We start from the raw sequence: 17,905 nt of genomic DNA, 5'->3' as shown, positions 1-17,905 counted from the left end.
GGTCTGCGCTTTGAATGCATCATTCCTCAAAATAACAGCAAATATAAACTGGAGATGTCACAATCTCATGATTGGAACAAACAGGGCTGTTCTTGATTCTTCCACATTCTTTATCTAACCATTACTGTCTGTGTGGCTTTTTCATTGACCTTTTTCCCCCCCAAGAAACTTACTCTTGTGGACAGCAAACCACCATCATACAGAAGCAAATCAGCAATGCAAAAGGAAAAATGTCCTTTCTTTTTCTTCATCAAATCACTTTATGAGACTAGTGTAAAATCTACTGTCATGTCTCCATTACTCAGGGTTCATAAGTGTAAACAAGAGTGTAGTTTCTATATGAAATGCTAAGGAATGTGGTAGAAAAAAATTACTATATATAAACTCAGCTGCAGAGCATCAGAGCTAATAATTCCAGCCCAGAGCATTGCCAGCTTGAGGCTGTTTATTGTGGAAGATGCTCTGGGACATGCCCTGTAGTGGTTTGCATTTCCAAGAAGTGGACAACCTGGCCCCAACTGATCATCTTGTTGGCTTTGTGTTTTGGAGCCTGATTCAGCCTGTGAAATATCTGTTGGGAGTTATGTTTTTGGGGGAAAAACTCAGTGTCTACAGGTTACTCTGTGGAAGATCCTGCAGAACCGCTGCAGTATGAAATTCCTTGTAATGTCACAAGGATGCCTGCAGATATCAGTTGGGCAGGGATCACAGTCATTCAGCATGTTTTTCTTTGCGGATTTCTTTAAAATCTGCTGAGGATTGGCATACCTTTTGATTTTTTAAATTTCTTTATAACTAGTTAAAATAATGCGAAATGAAAACTATTCATTGCTGGAGTGAAATACTGTGGTTTTGTCACAGCTATTCTCTTTTTGTCCTTCCTTATATATTTTCTGTATAAAAATTTGCCTAGTGCAAGCCATGATCATTCAATAATCATTTGGCTTTGGCACATGTTTAAGAGTAAGCCCAAATATTTCCCCCTATATATGTTACTGCAAGAGAAAAATATATTTTGCTTTAAAAAAACAGGAAAGTGAGCAAAAAGTCCAGAAAAGAAAATATTAGGGAAGTATTTATTAAAAATGGACGATCTTGAAAGGTTCCCATTCCTCTTTCCCTGACTTGGAATATAAAAGATCTCCTCCATATTTTTTTGCTGTGGATTATGTACATACTAATTTCTCTTCCCTGAGTGGCTTCCAAAGTGTGTTCATTTATAATTTTCAAGTTGATTAGGAGGTGATCAAATTGATTAGAGGGTTGATGCACCTCTCCTACAAGGAATGATTGAGAGAGTTGAGCTTGTTCAGCCTGGGGAAGAGAAGGCTTTGGGGTGACCTCATTGTGGTCTGCCAGTACCTGAAGGGAGCATGCAGGAAAGGTGCAGAGGGGTTATTTGCACAAGCAATCTGGTCTAGGGAAAGGTGGCCCTGTCCAAGGCACAGTGGGCTGGAACTAGAGGAGCTTTAAGGTCTATGTTTCTATGATTCAGTGGTGAATTGCCTGTTCTGCTCAACAGGAAAGGAATTAAAAACAAGGAAAAGAATGTAACTGAAACCAGGCTGAAATTTGGACTAGTCATAAGTGGTTAACCCTGCCCCTTGGGTTTCTTGGAAGTGTGAACTGCCTAGTATTCCCGAAAAAAAAAAAAATTAAATATGAGACAAAAAAACATTGCAAGGCTACTCAGCAACAGTAACAATTTCCACTCCCATCAGGATTGTCCCTAGAACTGTCCCCATATTTCCTAGTGTATGACAGTAGAATGCTTGGCAGATGGGTGGATTTCTGCTGTTATTAACAGTCATGATTTTAACAGATTTCACAGTCTAGGCAGGTAGAAGTTGTCTAGGCATCTCTTATCTCCTGGCCTTGCTGCCCTTGAAGTATCTGGAGTAAGATACCATACCTGTGGTGAGACACCACATCAGCTGTTTCCCTGTAAAAACGAGCAATAGGTATCCCTTACAAATCATAAATAAAATTTTAACACCTGCTTTTACTTGCATGGATTTTAACCATGGTCAAATTGCCCAGCAGGGATTAAGCAGCAGGAGCAGCCTGCCAACCCCACAGCTGAGACGATCCTCAGGAGTCTCTGGCTTGTCACCCATAGAACCAACATCATCTAGATGGGAAAGGAGCAACATTAGCAAGAGATCCCACCAGGAGTACAACACACCAAGGTAAGCACTGAGCAGCCTTTTCAAGCAGTAATAATGCTGCAACTGGGCAGCAGAAGTGTTTGATGTAAAGTCTTGTGAATTAAGTCCAAATTCTGCCAGCGTAAACTAGAAAAGTTAATTATGTACTATGCTTTGTAACTCTGGTTGGTCTTAAGTAGAAGTCAGGTCATTCTGAGGTTAAATAGTGTGCTCTGTCATAGTAAGGAGGCCTTGATATCAGCTTGAGTAGGAAATGAAAAAAAGTCTGACATACATGACTGCAAAACAAACTAGTGTCTAAACTTGTACTGACTTCCTCCTTCTTTTTATTTAATATATGTATCACTTGCCAACTTCCATTTACCCATACATAATTAAAAAGGTGAGACAATTTTCTTGTGGCCAGTAGCCACTGCTGTGTATATTATAATGTTTATTATTCCTCCAGTCATCAAGCAAGATGTAAATACATTATGGTAGCAATGTCTTCTCTACTTGTTAGCAAACATGGTGCAAATTTAGAGCTTTTATTTCCAGAATTAAGATGACATTCTGAATTAGGATTAAAATGAATGCTTTCATTTCCCTTTTGTGTAATGTTATATGTTAGTTAAAATTCACACATTAAATTTTATTTAAATGTATAAAAATTTTATTTAAATGTATGCTTTTACTTTTGAAATCTATAAAAATGTTTGATTTTGCTTTTCTTGTTTTGTTGGTTTTGTTTGTCATGCTGACTTGGTTGCTGGTGTCCAGATGAACCTCCCCAGCTGTATCCACTGGAAATAACCAGGGACCAGAGAAATTGCTTTGACCTTAGCAACTGTGGGATTTCAATTTAAGGCTCAGCCCTCCTGCTGCAGCCTCAGTGCACATTTACAGAGGGTTTCCTCACTTTCCTTACTATTCAAAAGCAGCTCTTGGGAGCTTCTGTTTTGTTTGTATGCAGATTTCTGACTTGCTTTCTCATTCAAACACTAACTCAAAAGGTAGTTTTTCCTCTTGTTGAGGTGAAGCTTCTCATGTTTCAGTTTATGGCCATTGCTCCTCCTCCTCTTGCTGGGGACTGCTGGAAAGGGTCTGGCACCATGCTCTTAGCCCACCTTTGAGATATTTATATACATTTATGAGATCCCCTCTGAGCCTTCTCTCAACTAACCAGGCTCAGCTCCTGCAGCCTCTCCTTATATGGGAGATGCTCCAGACCCCTCTTCATCTTTGTGGCCTCCACTGGACCCTTTCCAGTAGTTGGAGATACACAGAAGAAAAATTCCTGTTTATTCTTGGACTCATTTTTCATATTCATGTATTTAAATTAGTGATGGGAGATCAAGTATTGTTTCTGTATCAAGTATTGTTTCTTCAACTTTTTTTGTGATCAGCTTAAGAAAGATTAAATGTGTCATGGTAAATTACTATTTTTCCCTCCTGAAGTGAAATTGTTTTACATTAGCTGTTTCCAATTTGAAATAGACATATTTAATTGCATAATAGACTTTTGCTCACTAAAGGAAATAAATTTTAAATTATGGAGTGAAATTTTGTCCCTGGAGCAGCAGATGGCAGGATTGAGCAGTTGAGTTTAAGGATTTGGCCACTGAAGCAAAATGTGCTTTGATGTCAAAAGCAGCTTTAGTTTAAAGTTTACAGTAAATAAAATAATTAATTGAATATGCAAAACTTATGTAGCTATGTAAGGTTTTCATTGTATTTCCAAAGTAGTCAATCTTGAGATCTGTTAGGAAACAGCCTGCTTCAAACATTCAAGGAAAGTAGCATGTTAGATAGCAAAACCTATCACAATGGTTTGAGCATATTTACTGCACCATTTTAGGACTGTGTTAAGATTTTTGTTGCATTCAATCAGTACACAGCAGTTTTTATGTCATGTAATTGACATATTTCCTAGCTGGCTTTGAATTTGACTGCTTTGTAGTATTCTCTCTTTCTTGAATGGTGATGGACCTGTCACAGGGCAGTGTTGCTATTTTAAAAGCATTTTATTTAATAGAAGTGGAAGACAGACTAGGAAACAAATTTAAAAAAAATCCTTTCTGTTTTCTTTTCAGCCAAGGATCTCACTCAAATGGGTCTTTTGGTGCCAACCTGCTGACCATACCAAAGCAAAGATCATCCTCTGTGACCTTGACTCATCACATGGGTCCCAGACGAGCAGGTAGGATCATGCAATTTGTACAGTAACAGAATGGTGCATCACAGTTTTTTTCATGTAAACATAGCACTAAAATAACATCAGCCTGTCCCTCGTTGTTTAAACCCAACCTTTGTAAACAATAAACCACTTTTTTGTCATCTGAGCCCCGTGTAATGTTTGTTTTGGAAGGTGCCTCTCCTGGCCTGAGTCCCGTGGGGTCACCGAGCCATGGATCTGTCTCCAGCGGGGCTTTCAGCAACTGGTCACCTGTAGAGTTCCCTGACACTGCTGATTTCCTCACCAAACCAAGCATTAATATCCACAAGCCTCCAGGACACACACCTAGCTCTCCAGATTTTCAGCAGCCTGTTAAAACACCTGTAGGTTATATGTGTAGCAGGTACTGTAAACTCTGTTATCATTTCAGTCACTTCATATGGGTTGAAAAGAATGCAATTAAAATGAAAACAAAAATACAAAAAGCAAAAACCAATACCAGTGCCCCTACTAGGATTGAAAAAGGGCATAAATCTCATAATAATCTGTAACTGTTTTATCTAAGGGAGAATGAAGAATGTTGAATGTGTGTTGCTGCTTTGACCTGGCCCCATCCTTCACAGCAGCTGTTATTGTAGAGGAACAATATTCCATGGAATTTTAGAAAAGGAGGGTTTCTTACTTGGGAATTGATTCTGTGTTTCTGAATACTTTCTGAGTTATGAGCTCTACTTTAATAATTAAGGGGTCTAAGTCTGGGGGAGGTGATAGGTGATTTTTATCTAAGAACAAGTTAAATCTGTGTGTGCCAAATTTAGGAGAAAATACTCAGGTCAGTTGTTGAAGAAACCTTCACAAGCCTTTAAAAAAAAAGTGATCTGCAGATATTTTTAAGTAGAAGTCAGAAGTAGCAAAAGAAGAAAGTTACTGAATGTTGTAAATATTTTTTATGTATTCTGTAAGCTGTGGACGTCAGATACTCAAGCCTGTTCCAATACCAGAACCAGACTTTGCAGAATACAGAGAGAGAAAATCAGGTGGGATTTCAAAATAGACAAATACTTGATATTAACTTGCTGCTTTTCTTTTTCCAAGCCATTTAAATTATTATTTTTTCTATTTCTACATGTTTTTTCCTATATTTTAACCTATGTATGTATTTTACTTTATGTTTTAGAATAATCAAAATTAGACAAAGTAATGCCTGCTGCATAGTGAAGATTTTAAAACAGGCTTCCACTAATATCTTTATACTTCTGTACTCCATGTATCAAACAAGTGGTCTACCAATTAAGCTAAACTGATCACTGAACCAATTTTTTGAATAAATGCTATGCTTTTTGCTTTTCTTAATCTTTAAATAAATACTATATTTTGTCCTTTATGACATTTTTTCATGTCTCTTAAGTAAAATTGTTTAGAAACAAGCTATTACTTATATTTCTGTGATAAATCCATAAGATCAGTTAAAAAATTATAAGACAGTAGTAATTTTCTAATCAATTATTGATATAGTATTTCTGCATGTGTTTTCTTTAAGGTGAAATTGCAAGTGCTAATGTCTCCCAAGAATCTTTCCACCATACAGAGAAGAGGAAAGATGAAAGGAAGGAAATGATTGATCAAACACAAAATAAACTGCTTGTAAGCATGTAATTGCAAAAAAAACTCCAAGAAAACCAACTTGCAATAACTTTTCTCAATTCAGTATTTCTTTATAATTTCTAACTTGCTGTGAAGAGGCCTTTACTTCACTAAAATAGTGATTTCTAAAGGGTTGTGGTGCATGGTTGGAATTTAAATTTTCATTTAACAATTGTTTATCTTGCATAAATGTCACTAGCAAATGACAGGAAGGGTTGTGATTGTATTGATTTTGTAGATCAGAATTGATTTGTGTAGATTTTGTGTTGGGAGGGTATGCTCAAACACTAATATTTTATTTTGGAAATTTATGAGAGATTCAGCAGTTGCAGTGAGACAAATGAATGTTCAATTCATTGCTATTAACTTTTTGGATTTATACATCAGGAGTTTTTAAAGCTTGTCCAATTAACCTATTCTTAAAGTGCAGTAAATCTTTGGTTAGCCTATACATATTTCTGCTTTGTTTTATTAACTCCTCTGGTTAAAAATAAATAAGAAAGAAAATTTAGCACCATCTCAGAAAGCCCTGGAATCTGCTGTCCAAAACAGGAAAACTCAAGCCTTTAAGTGTGCTATTTGTGATATTGATTTATGATTTTCTCATAGCCCTAGTTGCAGCACCATTCAATAAATTCACTAATGATTTATCATTTTCAAGGCTTTTTTTGGCAACACAACTGATAAATTAGTTTTCTTTTTTATTTTAGAGATGATAAAGTATCTTAATCTTATACAGGTGGAACAGGGTTCTACTTTAGAAACAATGTTATTAGACCATGATTCACTAATGGAGAAGATGAACAATTGGAATTTCCAAGTTTTTGACCTTGTGAAAGAAATGGGAGATCAGTCTGGAAGGATCCTTAGCCAGGTTTGTTGTCCTTTGTTATATGAGGAGGGTATGTAAAGCTGTCCTTTATTTAAACCATGAAGAAGTTTTGCAGTTGACATTTATGTGAATGCTATCTTGAAAAGCAGAAATATGAATTAACATGTACTCCATGTCATTGTAAAACATGAAAAATTATTTTCTATAGAGAATTTGCTCCAGTTTTTTCTGAATTTTATTCTCAGTGTAAATAGGTTAGACTCACACTGACTAGGGTTTGCCATAATCTGCCATTTCCTGTGCAAAATTATCTCCTGCTTTCAGAATTACTACTCTGTTTGTCAACCATTGCTTTTTTCTTTATTTCAGCAAAGTATTTCTGCCAGCATTGCACCTGTGGGGGAAGAGAAGTGATCTTTCAGGCAATCTTTTGCCTCTTGATCCTACAAACAGTGGGATTTTTTTTTTCCATGCTGCTTTCTGCATGTAGCATCCCTTTTATCTCTTTCTGACTTATTACTAAGCCCTTTTGTGCAGTTTCATGTTTGCTGATGCTAAACCTGCTGGCAGGTGCAAGGGTAGGATTCTGTTTGCTCTTCCCCAGCTTCTGCCACTCATCAAGGTCATCTGGAAGCTTCTGTCTCCTGCTTTAGAGTGGATTTAGCAATCATGGATTGATTGCTTCCAATCTGACCACTAAACATTTTTATTTCCAGTATCTTAGTTGTCCACCCTGCAGTGATGTCCCCTAATTTTGCAGTTCCTCTGAGCACCTCATATGCTTTAGAACTTCTTGTTCCTCTCTAGGAAAAAGTTATGAAAATGAGTAGCAGTGACTTGTTTTAAATTTTTTTTTTTAATTATTTGCACCCTTGGAGGGGGATTAGGCTTTAAAGTACAGTAAGTTCTACATATAAACCATAATATATGGTTTATAGACATATGTGGAAGGACCTTTTTGAAATACTTCATTTACCAGCTCACTCTGTTACAAACACTCAAGATAAATCATAATAAACACAAGAAATAGGATCTCTTTGCCAAAGTCTCAAAAACAACCACAGTATTGGGGAGCTGGTGTTGTTTGTTTCTGCTTGTTTTGTTTTAATATTAATGACTCTGCAGTTATAATTAAATAATTTGAAGTTTTGAATAATAAGTCAGAATATAAATTTCTTCTTTTTAGGTCACTAATGGAATAGGGCATGACTTATTTAACCCTATGAAAAATGTTGGGGTATATTATTAAAAATCAGTCGTGCATAGAATTGTCACTGAAATAAAAGCTTTTATTATTCCTTATTGAGAGGATCATAAAAATCTGCATTTTTGTGCTAAAAATTTATTGAATATATCTCTCTGATAGTAGCACTCTGACAGTGGAATTTCAGTGATTTCCAAATCTGTTGGCAAATAAAATTTTAAAAACAAGAATATTTTTCAAGTTGAAAATGCAGGACATGCATAGATATATCTTCAGACTTAAATTCATTTTAATCTTTGTTTAGGTGACTTACTCCTTGTTCCAAGACACTGGCTTGTTTGAGATTTTCAAAATCCCCACTCAAGAATTCATGAATTACTTCTGTGCTCTAGAAAATGGCTACCGAGATATTCCCTGTAAGTGCTCCCTGGTTAATGTGGAATTTGGTATCTGTGTCTCTCCTTTGGTGTCTGCACTTGTATTTGTAGGCAGCTTGGTGTGTTTTTAATGAATGCACTTAACAGAGCTTAGAATGGGTCTAATGGATTGCAGGATACAGTGAGTGGACTCTAAAAATGAATTTGTTAATTTGGGGTCTGAAGATAATCTTAAAGAATTTGAATTAGTGGTTGAATCAAACACACTAGGGTCAATGGGAGAGCAATTGCTGATTTAACAGAAATTTGGGTGAGGTCCTTAATAAAATAAGAAGACAGAGAATTTTTATGGTAGTTTTTTGCCTGGCTGTGCAGGGCAGCCAAATTTATTGGAAAACAGAACAGAAAACGCACTTCCCCACTCCACAGATGTTTGCCCAGTCCAGGTGCTTGTAGGCATCAGATTGCAGACCATGGTTGTTCCTCACCATTATTGATTTAAAAGGCCATTTAATCCCTTCCTGAGGCCCAGGTGGGATGAAGTGTGCATAGACAATGATTGATGTTTATCTAACTGCCTTGTTAAAAATATGCAGTGATACATATATCTACCACTAACATTTTAAATTCCACTTTTCCTTTTATATTTAATCAGAATTTCCTACTTTCCTTTTTTGTTGTTGGTTGTTTCCATGATTCCTTTTGAGGACATTTCAGATAATATTTTTAAATTGTTACCCTGCTGGTTTTCAGATCACAATCGTATCCATGCCACAGATGTTCTCCATGCAGTGTGGTACCTGACCACACGGCCCATCCCTGGATTTCAGCAAATCCCTAACGAGCACATCATGGACAGTGACATAGGTATGTGTTCCCACAGCTTACTTTTCTTTTGCTGAAGAATTCTGTAATGCAGCTACAGCAGGTAAACCAAATTACTCTGGAAGAAAATATCTAATTATTCTTATGACTCACTTTTTTTTTTTTTTTTTTGTACTTTAATATAAGGCAGTAGAAAAAAAAAATCACAAAGCACACATCGTTCAGAAATATCATGCAATTGACTTTTAGAAAAATTATTAGATGAGTAATGGTTAGTTTGTTAGCCAAGAAAACTGGTTCACTTAATAAATTTTCTATGCTGAATGAAACCTCTGTATTCTGCCATAGTCAGGGTATTTTTAGCATTTGAAATACATTAGGCTAATATTTCTTAACTTTATTGGAAAGTTAAATAGACCAAAGAAAAAAATACCAAAGTATTTAACTTAATTGAAGTTCTCCTTAATGGCTTTAGTATAAAAATTAATATTTTAGGATTATCTGTTGGGTATCACATTCAGACTTTCAAGCACTGAAGTGATTACCCCAACAATAACTGCATAACAGCATCCTGAAAAGGAAACAATACCTCCAAATTCAAATGTGGGAAGTTACTTCCAATGAAGTATGTTTGTCTGTGACATCATAGAACTAAATTTTAACTTTAGAATTTGTAATTTTTATCAAATTGTATCCTATAAGTAAAGGATATATATTCAAAAAAATATTGTAGACATAGACTTTTATGCTAAAAGGTTTGTATTTCAGAAAAATGAAAATGAGAAATGAAGCACTCTCCAAGAACTCTGTATTATATATGTAGTAGAAAAAGACAAGAGACAGGTCATATGGCTTTTAAAGGGCTGGAATTTTCTCCTTTTTTACCCATATCTATTGATTGCATCCTATTCCCTTTTCTTTCTCCAAGTGTTAAATAGGATGGGAGTTAACTGGAGACTTAACCGAAGAAAAGTGATAAAAAATAATTTTATTGTCCTCAAAAAAAAAAAAAAAAAAAAAGAAAAAAATTAAAATAATTATTATCTTATTGCTTAGAAACTCTCCTGGTATAAATATTTTCGGGTTTTTAATCCCTGCTTATTCTATTAAGGCAAATTAATTCCTTTTATATTATGCATTGATGAAATAAGTGCTATCCTTTTTCTTTTTTTTTTTTTTTTTTTAAGGCAGTGACTTTGTCCATGGGAAAGAGAATAGCAAAACTGTGAATCTTCTTATCATGCATATATTTCTAAATTAATGGAATTAACTCATTTTGCAGTAGTTTCCACTGCCCCCCTCCAGGTTTTCCTGTAGGTTTGCAAGTTCAAGAAATGGGCAAATTATAGAAATAGTAAGGAAGGTGCTGATTAATCTTTTCTTTTAATTCAGGTTGGAGACAAACAGTAGAATGCTCTGCTAGTGCTACTAATTTGCAACTCAATGGCACTTTTCTTCAAAATTGTCAGTATATCTATAAACATTATTATGACTTTTATTCTTTTTTAAAATACAAGTCTTCTCCAATTATTCAGCCTCAGGACAGCAAGGATAACTATGCCATGTTTACAATAGTGTCTGGCTGTTCATACACTTTTATAATGTATTACATATATCAATGAAATACTCTTCTGAAAATTATTCTGGTTTTGTATTTGAATTTTTTTTTTTGTTTTAGATGAATCCAGTGGTATTACCCCAGGTCAAGTCATCTACACTTCTTCAAAAAGCTGTCCTATTGTTGATGACAGTTATGGGTGTCTGGCATCAAATATTCCTGCTCTGGAATTGATGGCTTTGTATGTAGCAGCTGCCATGCATGACTATGATCATCCTGGACGTACAAATGCTTTCCTGGTGGCCACAAATGCACCTCAGGTAAAGACCTCTTCACACAGAAAATTACTTGTTTCTCTCTGAAATCAATAGAAAGAATTTTTTTCTATTCTCTGTCTCGAAGTTTTAAGTTGTTAAGGGCCTATTTAAGGAATGGGGAAATTAATGTGTACTATAGTTGTGTAATATTTTTGTTTGTCTTTCCTGTTAAATTCTGATATGTTCTGTGTGTATGCATGTAGAAGCAACTTTCACTTTGCAAAATTGAAAATAACAACATAAATCAGTGCAGGATAGAGTAAATTATTATTTCATGGAGAGCATGAGTCTATGATGGCTAATTGCATCTCTCTTAGGAAGTTACAGACAAGAAACTTAAATAATAATAACAACATCAGCAACAACAGATCAGAAACTGTTAGGAGATAAGGACTTTGAAAGTGAACTTTCTAAACAGTTTTCAACAACTCTTTATTACAAAGAGAGGTTAGGATGTAGGCACTGATGTATTTCTGCTGAAAACAGCATACAAGGAGGAACAAAACAGAACAACACAGACATACATCACCAAGTTTCCAAAATACAAGCATTCTTTGAAAAACTGCAAAAAACATTGGCAAAATGGAGTTTTTTCAGGTCCTGTTTAATATATACTGGATCAATTATTTTATAGAGTGTTTATATAAGTGTAGAAGCTGTGAGTAAAATCTGAAACTGTTTAGTTAGCTTGTTTACAGTTAAAATTTCTGCATCAGCATTAAGCATAGCCCTTTGAAAACTAGTGATACTTTGCACCATTTTCTATTCCACAGTTCTTGTGTTTTGGAGTCCTATTTCTGGTGGGATTTTTTTAATTGTATGGTTTTTTGTTTATTTCTTTGTTTATGTTGGGTTGGGGTTTTTTATTGTTTTTGCTTTTCCAACACAATTAAAAAGAATTAAAAGCATGTACTTGAATATATATATTTTTTATTTTCTTGTTTTCTTTTTGACATACACTGTGCAAAATTTTAAGTGGTTTGTGTATGTGTGCCTACAGTCTGAATGTAGCTGTTACTAAGACATTGTTAAGGACTTTTAAAGAAAAAAAGAACTTTGCTAATGGTTAAGTTTGGGAGGGTTTTCCCTCATCTGTCATTTTTGTGTCACTTTAACCCCAAAATTAGAAGACAAAACTTTTTTTTTTTTTCCCTGTAGGCTGTTCTCTACAATGACAGATCAGTTTTGGAAAATCACCATGCTGCATCTGCCTGGAATCTTTTCTTATCACGACCAGAATACAACTTTTTATCAAACCTCGATCATGTAGAATTCAAGCGCTTTCGTTTCTTAGTGATTGAAGCAATCCTTGCCACAGACCTCAAGAAGCATTTTGATTTCCTTGCAGAATTTAATGCCAAGGTTTGTTCCACTTTAGTATCTGCACTGATCTGGTCTTGATATACTGATGTTATCATTGCTTCTCGGTAATAGTTGGTTTTAATTACTTGCATTTAAAGTTTTATATTATTTAAATTCAAGCTATTAAAATGCAAATAGAGTATTTCCTCTGTATCAACCAATTGTAGATGGTTTGTGGATTGCCTAATAAACCCATGGCTGAATAGTTTTAACTCCATGTCTGTGGCCACCCCAGGTCAATGACATGAACAGCAATGGCATAGAATGGAGCAATGAAAACGATCGCCTGCTGGCCTGCCAGATATGCATCAAACTGGCTGACATCAATGGCCCAGCCAAAATCAGAGACCTGCATCTGAAGTGGACTGAAGGCATTGTCAATGAATTTTATGAACAGGTGGGTATGGAAAGAGCAATTTTCTTTTTTTAGTGATGCTTGGTTCTTTGTTTTACCAGTGGTTTAACTAAATTAAGCTTTATTCTTTCAGGTAACGTGTTTCTGTCTTCTTATTCTGAATATTCTGAAATGTATTTGCACAGGTAGCTTAGTAGCATGATCTTTTAGTTTCTAGTAATTGTGTTAGAAAACAAGCTCCCAGCCAATATTCTCCATTTTTCAGATACTAGGGGATTTTTGAGGGGGAGAGTTTATTTCCTTAGGATGATGCTGATAAATCAGAATAACTTCTTTCACTTTTGGAAGTTAAGTTCCCAGGTGTGTTTCTAGGTGAAAGAATATGTATAAAATTCACAAGACTGAAAATGTCTGTGCAGCTCTAAAACTATCAGGTCCTTGGAAGTGTTGAGATAAGTAATTATAGCTCTGATTTTTCTATGAGCAACTATTCAATATTTTTCTTCTCCACTTTGTAAAATGGGGAAAAAAACCAAAAAACCAAAACAACAAAACAAACCACTTTATTCTGGATGTTATAGCTCATTTCATTCTTCTGTGGCCTTGCAGGGGATGCCATTGCCATCATGCCTTGCTATGGCTGATTACTCTGCCACTCTCTCAGTTCATCAACTCAGCAATTGAAGTTGCATCTCAGCCTCCTCTGAAACCATCCTGTAAAGGCAGAGGAATAGTTCTAGAAGAACAAGAATAGTTCTCCAGTAGAATTAGCTCTCCATCCAGACCCAAGCAAAGCTGGAGGGAGGGTTATGGACTGTGCAAGCCTGAGCCACAATGTGTCTTTATTTTAAACTGACCTAATTATATTTTCATTCACTTAGTCCATACAATTATTCTCCTCAGTAAAAAGATACAATCCATGTGATGGTTCATGGAATTATAGAACATTCTGAGTTGGAAGGGGCCACAGGGGTCACCAAAGCCTAACTCCTAGCTCTGCACAGGACACCCCAAAAATTACACCATCCAAATGTTTGTTGAGCTCTGTCAGGCTGGTGCTGTGACCACTGCACCAGGGAGCTGTTCCAGTGCCCAACAACCTCTGGGTGAGGAACCTTTACTTGATATCCAGCCTAAACCTGTCCTGACACAACTTCAGACCATTCTCTAGGTCCTGTCACTGGTGACCATAGAGAAGAGATCAGTGCCTTTCCATGCACTTCCCCTCGTGATGAAGTTGGAGATTTCTCAGTTCATTAAAAGTAATTTCTAAAATAAGAATTTGTAGCTAATTTTGTGAGGTATTCTGATAATTTTTTAAATTTCTTTTTCAGGGTGATGAGGAAGCAAGTCTTGGATTACCTATAAGCCCCTTCATGGATCGTTCTTCTCCCCAGCTTGCAAAACTGCAGGAATCTTTCATCACTCACATAGTTGGCCCCCTTTGTAATTCCTACAATGCAGCTGGATTACTTCCAGGGCAGTGGGTTGATGAAGAGGAGGAGGATGCAGAAAGCACTGAAGATGATGATGGTGCACAGTTAGAGAGTGATGATGAAGAAATGGAAGATGATCTTATTTTAAGTAAGTTTCTGTGTTTTACTTGTTGCTTTAGTTGTCCTTGAGTAGCTTCAGACATATCAGTGACAGTTGAAATTGTGCAGTAAAAATCTTGTAGATTTTGCTATTATGCTGCTTGTAAATTTTCCTCTTTTAATAGAAAATTTATTCCTGCAATTTAAGAGAGAAACTTGTTAATATCCTTTGCTGTGCCACTGTTTAAATACTCAGAATAATCATCCATGTGCCTTACTCAGATTTACTGCATCTTGCTTGCAATGTGCCATTGGTTTTGTATGTGTAAAATACAATTTCTTGGAATGTCAAACAATCCAATTTGCTTTTAATTTTACAGAAACTCAAAGGAAAAAAGGTAGACGAATATTTTGCCAGCTAATACACCACCTCAGTGAAAACCACAAAATATGGAAGAAAATGATCGAAGAGGAAGAAAAAAACAAGACAGAAGGAGCCAAACTGCTGACTGAAATCTCATCTTTACCTCAAGCAGATGACATTCAGGTTATTGAGGAAGCTGATGAAGATGATGAACGACAGCTAGGAGAAGACAAGACATGCTAAGGGAACTCCAGTGGTGTCCAGTGTGATGACAGCCTATGTTTTTTCCACTGTGCTGACTTCAGCCTGACACAGCTCACATAAAATTGAAAGGCCTTAATACTGTGAGAGGATTCTTTTCACTCTGGTGGAATCCCACTCCTATGCACTTTCGCCACACAGAATACAGAACTTTATTCAGAGATTGAGTATTGTATACCCTGATGCAAAGTTCTTTATGCCTTAGTTGGTATAAAATATCCTGATATAATGCTGCCTTTGCTGAATATGGAACTCTTCTTTTCCTTGAGGTACCTGCAGTTTTTAAAAAACATTCAGTGACTGATTACCAAAGTGGCAAGAACTTTTCGCTAACAAGGAACCGCGGGATGAATCCTAATGTTGTCTTGAGTTGCTTATTTCATGTTGTTTTTGAACATGAATGAGAAAAAAGTCTGTGCCTACATGAAAACTATGTTACTGCTGCAGTGCAAGCCTGTTGTGGGGTGTCTACTTAGTGCAGTAGTGTGCTTCATGTAGTCATCTCAGAGCAACTGTTCAAGGACTGTGACATAAATGCTGAATCTTGATATTTGTGGTTTAAAAAGAGGAAAGAAAATCCAGGTGCATCTATTTCTGATGCTTTTTATTATTGTGCATAATCTGATGTTTTATTTTTGCAGAAAATATTCAGGTTTGCAGTGGATGTTCATGATAATTCATTGAATACAAGGCCATTCTCATCTGTTGCCTTGCTGTTTTGTGGTAGAACATTAAAAACCTGTTCAGCTACTTAAATTATGAAGGAATTTTATTCTTTTAGTCATAAGTAATGTTGTATTTCCTGCCCTTACTCAGGTTCACGTTTAAAAACAAGTCAACCACATCATAGATTTTTATCTTGCACCCATTTCCCATATTAAATTTTAAGGAAATAAGATCGTATCTCATTTATTCTTTGTATGTAAAGCTTTAGGAGAATTAAAGATTTTTTTTTTTTTTAAAGACATAAACTACTGTTTCAAAATGCCTATTTTAATTTGCCCCACACTTTTTCTTCCATCACAGACACAGCTTTTATTGCCTTCAAGTTTGATGTACATCCTGAAATACACATATGGAAACCAGAAGGTGGAAACTTTGTGTAAAGCCTGATACAAGATAAAAATCACTGTACTGTACTACATTTTAGATTGCTGAGTTTTAAAATAACAAACTTACACATTCCACCCCAATGTATTTCTAGAAACACTAGCATTGTAGGTCTAATTTGTAAACAAACAAAAAAGTCATAAATTAGGCTACAGGTAAGCAAGCCACAGATAAGCCTAGTTTTAAAAGTGCTCCTTTTAATACAAAACCCTTAAATGCTGTGTAGTTGAACTGAATAAAACCCAAATGCACGTGTGCTATTTCTAAATGTGTGTTAGCATATTTGTGTTTGCATCAATTGACTCGGGAAAAAAAATATATAACCTCATGTAAACTGTATTACACTATTTTACACAGATTTTCAATCTGCTATTTCATTGGCCAGTTTAAATAACTGAAAGGTTTGGGTTTGGTTTTCTTTTTTTGCATTTTTCACTAATAAGCCTTTTGTTGATGCACTTAAAAGACCACTGAAATGTGCTTTTCTATATCTTCAGTGCCAAATTCCCCTTTGCTGCCATTATCACTATCACTGCAGTTTTTTTGTAACATAAGCAGTGTTAAACCAGATATTTCTGTCATTAATAAAATATTGCACAATTGAAGCTGGCACTTACTGATCATACACTGCATTTTATATTTCTTTGGTCATATATTCTTCTTACAGATAATGTGAAGATTAGAAAAATTCTGATTCTTTCAGTATGAAGTATTGTCAGCATTTTGTGTTTAGATAGTGTGTTTGTGTACATAAAATATCACTTGAATACTGTTTAACATCATTTTGCTTTGTTTGAAAAGATTATACTAATTAGTTTGTCTAAAATTAGTGTTCTATTATTTTACATGACATGTTAAAAGGTCATTATTTTAAAAATAACAAAAGTATAACAGGATAAAAATTAAGATTTTATCTTTTACTAGAGCACTGACAGGATTTATATCTGGTGACATCTTTGCCAGCAATTTTTTTATCTCAGATTTCTCTTAAAATCTTTAGGAATGCTGAAGCAATTTTAAAATCCAATAACAAGCAGCAAGCTAGTATTCAATAAACTAATATGTAGGCTAGTATGTATTTCCAGTTAGACATTTCCAGGTTACAATAACTTGCTTCAAAGGTATGTTTAATTATGAATGTGTTCTAAATCCACTTTAAAGTGCCTGTTTTATATGTGTGCACAGTATATCACTAACTGTTACTCTAAGAGCAAAGGGAAAAGACTGGAAAAAGTTAGCAAAGGCTGGTTCAGGAATGTTTGTAGAAGAGGAAGTGGCTGTAACTAAAGGTGTCTTAAATCTTTGAAAAAATGGCTATGAAGGATCATCTGGATGTTGATTGAGCTCTTGACCAAAATAATATCTCTCCACATAAGGCATGCAATTCTTAAATTCTTCAATCTGTGATCACATTTCAGTAATTCACAGCTACCAGGGGATGCTGAGGAGTGCTGAAAACCACACAAAGGAACCCAATTAAAATACACACTTAAAACACTTTCTAATGCAACATTACCTCTTTTTTTTTCCCTTCCTTTTTTTTTTTTTCACCAAGAAGTAAATCAAATTAGCCTACACTGAAATTTATGTCATGCAAAAATGCAACTTTTATGTATGATATTCAGGTTTGAGTCTCCCATCTTCTCATTGCCTTCTTTTACAATGTGTGCTGGATTACTTGTACCCATACATACAGAACTAGACCTACCACGTTTTCTGTAGAGACAAAATTCTCTCTGTGCTTGTGGAGTCCTCTGGATGTGAAGGAGTTGCTAAACCAGTCAAAATGAATAACTTGGAACCTCTTCCTGTGAGCTCTCCCTCCATGACAAAGTTAA

The 17,905-nt window shown here is 35.5% G+C and overlaps 1 protein-coding gene across 1 annotated transcript in view; it reads left to right on the top strand.

Annotated features, from left to right (window-relative positions):
* PDE3B (phosphodiesterase 3B) overlaps window positions 1-16,329 on the top strand; it is an 80,095-nt gene extending 63,766 nt beyond the window's left edge. The window contains exons 4-16 of the mRNA XM_079308059.1: window positions 2,044-2,189; window positions 4,241-4,347; window positions 4,516-4,726; window positions 5,287-5,360; window positions 5,864-5,967; window positions 6,707-6,841; window positions 8,308-8,419; window positions 9,134-9,247; window positions 10,884-11,083; window positions 12,239-12,442; window positions 12,678-12,839; window positions 14,132-14,381; window positions 14,713-16,329. Coding sequence (XP_079164185.1) covers window positions 2,044-2,189; window positions 4,241-4,347; window positions 4,516-4,726; window positions 5,287-5,360; window positions 5,864-5,967; window positions 6,707-6,841; window positions 8,308-8,419; window positions 9,134-9,247; window positions 10,884-11,083; window positions 12,239-12,442; window positions 12,678-12,839; window positions 14,132-14,381; window positions 14,713-14,939 — 2,046 coding nt within the window. The 3' untranslated portion in view covers window positions 14,940-16,329. The remainder of the gene's footprint in view (window positions 1-2,043; window positions 2,190-4,240; window positions 4,348-4,515; window positions 4,727-5,286; window positions 5,361-5,863; window positions 5,968-6,706; window positions 6,842-8,307; window positions 8,420-9,133; window positions 9,248-10,883; window positions 11,084-12,238; window positions 12,443-12,677; window positions 12,840-14,131; window positions 14,382-14,712) is intronic.
* Window positions 16,330-17,905: the final 1,576 nt, after the last annotated feature.

Source organism: Erithacus rubecula (assembly GCF_903797595.1).
Source record: "Erithacus rubecula genome assembly, chromosome: 6".
Classification (NCBI taxonomy): Eukaryota; Metazoa; Chordata; class Aves; order Passeriformes; family Muscicapidae; genus Erithacus; species Erithacus rubecula.
This window is presented reverse-complemented; position numbering and strand designations above follow the sequence as displayed.